At 32.2% G+C, this 6844-nt stretch overlaps 1 protein-coding gene across 4 annotated transcripts; it reads right to left on the bottom strand.

Annotated features, from left to right (window-relative positions):
• Positions 1 to 829: 829 nt before the first annotated feature.
• LOC107877974 (zinc finger BED domain-containing protein DAYSLEEPER-like) lies at positions 830 to 4793 on the bottom strand. 4 transcript variants are annotated; one of them, XR_007042789.1, is made up of 5 exons: positions 4436 to 4793; positions 3991 to 4237; positions 2394 to 2435; positions 2214 to 2305; positions 830 to 1227 (listed from the first exon to the last, which is right to left on the bottom strand). XR_007042789.1 is itself a non-coding variant. In XM_047393591.1 (2 exons), exon 2 carries the CDS (start codon positions 2986 to 2988, stop codon positions 2410 to 2412), a length of 579 nt encoding a protein of 192 aa, XP_047249547.1. In that variant the 5' UTR covers positions 2989 to 4237; positions 4436 to 4793; the 3' UTR covers positions 2213 to 2409. The 4 variants fall into 4 exon arrangements, 1 of the variants encoding a protein (XP_047249547.1); XR_007042788.1 differs by having other exon boundaries at positions 2394 to 4237; XR_001676660.2 differs by having other exon boundaries at positions 2214 to 4237.
• Positions 4794 to 6844: the final 2051 nt, after the last annotated feature.

Genomic DNA, 6844 nt, shown 5'->3' with positions numbered 1-6844 from the left:
AAGAGGTTTTATCCCAATGTGTTTTCCTTGTAAGGTTTTTAATGAGGCAACCTATATGCGTATTGCAAGAGATGTGTACTCTTTTTCCTTCACTAGATTTTTTTTCCACTGGAATTTTTTATAGCAAGGTTTTAACGAGGCACATTATCTGTCAATTAGACATTCAAGGGGGAGTGTTATAAATATATTACTATATATAGTGAATGTCTACTTTACCATATATAGTGAATGTCTATTTATGGAAAAGTTAGAAACCCCAAGGTTAGTTTTTCCCCTATAAAAAAGAGATTTCTTCATTGTAATTAACTCCTCAAGAATCCTCATGAGTAATAAGTCTCATCTCTTCTCTCTCTATTCTTCTTCTTTGTTTTGTATTTCATAACACTGTTTTGTTTTTTGGTTATAAAAATTATTTTCTTTATAAATTCATGATCTTTCTTTTGAAGTAATTATACTAAGGGTTTCAAATGGGTGGGTTGGGTTGAGATTGAAGATATTAAATGGGTTGAATTGAATATCGGGTTGGGTCACGACCCGCCCAAATATGCTTTGGGTTGAAATGGGTTGGGTTGAAATGGGTAAACTATCGAGTTGGGTCTTGACCTGCCCAATATGACCCACTTTGTCTATAGTTAAATAGTTCAAATTTCAAATTTCATTTCTGCTAAAATTACTACAAACAATATAGCTCTTTGTTTTTTCAACAGTAAATGTATGCATCTAATATTTAGGTTGTAAAATTCATACTAACCTCCCAAATTGATAAGATTGATTAATAATTATCATAAACAAATACTAACAACTAACTAGTATTTCTACATCCTCCGTGTAATCTTGAATATTGGGTGCTTCATTAAGAACACTGAATAGCATTGACAAGTTATCCAGAAAAATAAATAGAAGGTCCATCAGTACACCCACAGATCCGTCAAGTCAAGTCGTCAAATGTCCATAATACCGATAATGGACTAAAAGATTTTTACACTATAGATGATTCCATAATGGCCTGCTTCTAATGCACAAGTCTTTAAACAAAGGGAAAAATAAAATTCTCCAACGCCATCAATTTTTTCTGGGAATGCAACTAATGAATCAGAGAGCGTATCCTTCCAACTACGTCTTCTTGATCAGATATCCAACCAAAACACCAATAAGACCAATCAGTATGACAAACAACATTGAGAAGCCACCAATATCGGTTTTCCTAATTTCTTTTTTTACCAGCTCCTACAAAATGGTAAGAGTAAGAAGTTAATTAGAAGTACTAGCCTTACTGCAAGTGAAAAGCAACCTACAAAAACATCAATCATAGGATACTTAAGTGATGAATCCATATACACGTAACCAGAAACAATTATAGAAAAGTTCAAGTCAATTATAAGAGATATTTAAGAAGATCATAATATGAAGACTGCTTTACGACTCACTATTCCTGCAGTTTTTTGACTTGAATCACAACTGACAGCACCTCTGGTAGCATTCTAATAGGTTTCGACGTGGACCTTAATGCTACCAACACAGAGAAAATCATAGCAGCATCAAATAGGGCTCAATACACAACAACATCAATAATATGCCACTTCATCAACAGTGCGATAAAATTTTCAATTGGGCATACAAATAAAAAACAGATGGGAATCATACAATCCAAGTTAAGTCACTCATTTTTCAATTAATAGTCAGGCATACAAGATTCACTTTCCTGGTCCAACGAGATAGACCTACCATCTGGATCAGCTTCTGGATGGTATAAATTGGCAAGTGAAAGTGCAATTAAAAGCTTGCACTATCAAACTGACCTAGGGATGCAAACATTATTAGTGGAAATGTGCTAGATTCCAACATCAGTGAGTGGAGAGGGACTTGGCATAACTATTATAATTGTTAGTTATTGTGTAGCTACCAATAATATTTGTATAAAAAAGAAGCTTTGTCGGCGTGCAATTTCCCTGCCAGTGCATCATCATCCTGTCAGTATTGTGCATAAACCAGTACCACTGGGAGCCATTGCCTGTGATTTTTTCTGGAAACTCTCTTCACAAAGTTAGAGTCTCATTCTAACATTACTTATCCAGGTTTCACTATATAAACTTTCTATCTCGCACCTATTGCAACCATCCACAAATCCATAGCACTATGGCAGATTCTCAGAGACACAACAAGAGAAGCAAAATAGGGCCACAGGAAGAAAGAATTAACTATTAAGCATATACCTGCACACATTCACCAAGCTAATTAAATCTCTGAGCAGCAACTTCACTTACATCTATTGCAATGTCATCTTCCTCTTCAGAGTTGGCAGAAGCTAAAAACACGAAGGTTAGAGACAAACTGCCAAGACATATTATGTTTTCTTATAAGAAAAAAATTGATATGATTCGATAATACTTTACCTTGATGACCATAGATCTAATCTCGCGAACATAATTTTGCTTCTGCATTTTCAGGGAAAATTGAGCTTTGATATTTACCAATAACGCGACCTCCAATGCTGAAAGCAGACTCAGATACAACAGTGGTGATAGGAATACTTAACAAATCTCGTGCCATTAGTGAGAGTTTCGAATACTTAATCCTATTATCTTTCCAAAACTTAAGTACATCTAGATCTTCATTTTCTTTGCGAACCAACACGGGTTCTTCCAAGTAAAAATCTAATTGTGTCTTTTCTGGACTAAGTTCCGACTGACTTTCAAAAGTATCATACTCATCCATTTCATCCACCACTTCAATATCATCTCTACCACTACTACTTTCTACCATATCAACATCAACCGATGAATTTTTCAAATACTCTCTAAATAACGCATGCATATTACACTTAACAACTTTTACCTTTTCATTGTAAATGACTGGATCACATTTGGTAAAGCAAAAACTTACAAGTTTTAACTTGTACCGAGGATCAAGAACTAACGCCATTGAAGCAATTGGACTATAGTCTTCCTGCCGATACTTTTTGAACTTAATTTCCATTTCCTTTGCCATTGCCTTAATATGAGGATTTTCACTATACTTCTATTCTATTATCATCATATGAATTTTCCAAACTTTATGAAAATACATGTTAGCAGTAGGATAATAATTTCCTGAAAATAAAGTAGTGACTTCATAGAAAGGCTTCAAAAACTTAGCAATTCGAGTAGCTTTAACCCAGTCATCTTTGGAGAGACAACATTTAAATTCAGTATCAAGTACCTTAAATCAAAAAATGCTCGACGATAAGGAATAGAACTATCAAGCATCAAGAATATGGAATTCCATCTCATCGGCACGTCTTGATACACCTTCCCATTCAATTTTAAGCCAGGTTCTTAATACACTCTACAAACTTTATTTTCCTTCCCTCGGAACCTTTAACATACTTTATGCTTTCCCTTATGTTACTTACCGCAGTTTTAATTATCTTCAAACCTACGTTGACAACCAAATTCAAAATATGGTTTGTACATCAAATATGCACAAACTTCCCATCAACAAGTATAAAATCCAACAACTTAAAATATTCGATCAACCTATCCATAACACCTTCATTATATCGTGCATTATCTAAAGTTATCGAAAAAACCTTTTTCTCAATTCCCCATTCTGTAAGCATACTGATCAATTTTGGACCTAGAATGACACCACGATGGGGAGAAAGAGTATGACAAACTATCAAAACTCTCTTTTGCAAAATCTAATTTGTATCAGCATAATATGCTGTGACACACATATAACCATCAGTGGTGATTGAACTTCATAAATTAGATGTCAAACATATTCTTCTAGGAATACCAACAAGTTCATCTTTGATTATCTTGTTATGAACCTCATACAATTTATAAACATCAGCTTTTGTCGTGTTTCTTGAAAGGTTCTTAATACAAGGATTTAAAAAAGAATGAATATCTCTAATCTCTTCATGCTCCACAAAGTTAAATGGATAATTATGTCTAACTATAGCCTTCGCTATCTTTTCACGATATAATTTGTGATCTACTAGCGTACCTTGTTGGGATTGAGATTCATCTTTTAGGTGTTTCAAGTGATGACGATTTAAATTTGAAGTTCCTGAAGTTGGGTCAGCCCACATGATAACTCCACATTTTTTACATTTTACTCGTAATCTATTATCTTCATTGTCATCCTGTGGAAACTCCTCAAAAAATTTCCATGCTTCGGATCTTCTTTTCCGTTTTGATGAACTTGAAAAGCTAGAAGCTTCATCGTTATGATCCATAACAAATAATAAAACCTAAAAAAAAATGTGAATCCATCAATTAAACAACCAGCAGAAGTACTTAGAGTGAAATTACTTGTAGATCCAAAATCAAGTCAAAATTTTGTATGAAATTAGAGCAATATCAGCAGGATAGAGTGATGATTTTATTTGAATCGATTAATCGAGACTCAAGAAGAACGTTGAATCAGAGGTCAGGAATAGAGTACTAACTGCCGAAAATGTGTTCCTACAATGTGGAGTTTCATCGACGGTGGCTGATTTGCTATGGGTTCACAAATTTACGTCTTGGAGTTTAACTGTTTAAGGGTTGAAACGGGTTAATTTTTTCCTCGGTGGAAAACAGATTGAAATGGGTATTTTAAGGGTTGAAATGGGTGAGAATTGTTTTTTAACAGGTCAGGTTTAATGGGCTTAAATCTTACCTAGTTAGAAATTAGTTTGTACCCAACCCAAACAAGTTTGGACGGGTTGGGCGGATTTAGCCTTAACGGGTTTATTTTGATAGCCCTAAATTATAGCACCAAATTTCTATTTACATTAAAATTTTAGTAAGCGCCAAACAACATTATTGTATGTACTCCATTACCCACTAAGACACTATAATAAATAAATATTCATTAAATCTAAACTACTTACGTTGTCTTAATTGTATTTGGTAGATAGTCGATTTCCCCCAACTTTCAATTAGTTTAAAAGGGAAACATAAGTAAATAAATGGATGGTTGGTTTAAACATTATTCATTTTATATATTCTTTCCTCCTTTCAATCATAAACAAAGAAGAGTCTTATTTGGAGTACTACTTTTTCCTTCAAAGATTAGTGTTATGTTGGAATGAGACAAAAATGTCATTATAATTATGTCGTAATTCCTTGCCTACAAATTATATTTGAAAACTGAAAAGAAACAACTAAAGATAGTGAGATATTGACAATATGATAAACACTTGTAAATTCTAGACTAGACTCGTGCATTGGACACACCCATAGTAAAGAATTAGCATTCACTGCATTAGTCTAGAATTTACAAGTGTTAACTGTGAGTGATATGGTCAATTCTCACTAAACTTCACTCGATAATAGTAATTCTTCACTATTTACTTGGCATACATATTAAAAAATAATAAATAATAAAAATTATTTTATTATATTACCTTTTAAATATAATTAATTCAATACACTAAAATACATATAGTATATTCAGAAATGGCTATAATTAATAACTCTTCACTATTTACTTGGCATACATATTAAAAAATAATAAATAATAAAAATATTTTTACTATATTACCTTTTAAATATGATTAATTAAAATACACTAAAATATATATTGTATATTCAGTAGTGACTATAATTAATAACTAATGATAAAGTGGGTAAAAATACGTATATTATTCATTGATTTTTCAAACTAAATAAATATTATTAGACAATTATTTTTCATAGAAAAATATTATTGGATAGAGGGAGTATCAAGTTATTTCATCTTCTATTGATGTATAAAATAATATTATATAGATGTTTACATAATTTTTATACGTATTAGTCATATGAGTTTTTAAATTATAAATTAAAAATCATATTAATTTTACATATAACTTAATTCCTAATCAATTATCAAATATAACAAGTATTAATTACTTATATAGAATTTAATGCATTCATAACTCACTTTCAAGCCAGTTATCAAATGATCCCTATGGTGTTGGGGTAAAAATATGAAGATAGCCAAGGTGTCTATGGGGTAGAGGTGAGGGTGGATATATATGTGTGTGCCCGCATGCTTGGGTGGTAGAGACTATAGACAAACAACTTGAAATGCCATTTAATATTATTTTTGGGTATAAAATCTTTATTTAAAATCAAGAACTTCGACACCAAGTTCACAACAACTTATGAATGACAATGAAGTTTAAACTATTTTCTGAAAAGTAAAAAATTCAACAAGAAAGAGATGAAGATAGAATGGAGATTTAAGTCCATCAAATTCACGGTGTGTTCTTAAGGAATTTATTTTTCTTAAGTACCTGAGGTTATAGAATATATCCTTCCAGAATAAAATGAATCATTTCAACCGAATAGTGGTACCTCAAATTCACTGAATTTCAAATGCGCTCAACAGTAGCAAATCATACTTAAATTTTTCAAGAAAAAAAGTGTTTTTAACTTCAAAATTTCGTGCCAATACCTGAGAAAAATCAAATATTTATAGCCAAAAGGTGTTTCTTTAGAAAAGAAGCAATAGTTCGTGAAAAGTTGCACTTGCACAAAACAAAAAGTTTTGGCTGACATGGATTGGCATGTGCATTCGTATATGTGTCCGAGCATGGACATATGCGACCACATTTATTAGTTTTCATCTTCTAATAGTGAACTGAAGAATTGCATTTTTTATATGCATTGTGACATATGTCTGCACATGTTCGTGTGCATCCACAAATAGAGAAAATTTTTTAGATCAGATTTTTGAAAAAGATAATCTTTCGATTAATCATTTGACAAATTCAAATTCGAGACTAAGTCCAAAGTAGAGTTGAGCAAGCGGTAACGATGACAATGCGAGATTTGTCTTCTTTTTGCCTCACTAATAACAAGGAAGAGTGCTTCTATATTTAAGTACA

This window comes from Capsicum annuum, chromosome 7 (genome assembly GCF_002878395.1).
Source record: "Capsicum annuum cultivar UCD-10X-F1 chromosome 7, UCD10Xv1.1, whole genome shotgun sequence".
Taxonomy (NCBI): Eukaryota; Viridiplantae; Streptophyta; class Magnoliopsida; order Solanales; family Solanaceae; genus Capsicum; species Capsicum annuum.
Note: the sequence above shows the minus strand (reverse complement) of the source record. Positions and strands in the feature narration are given on the sequence as shown.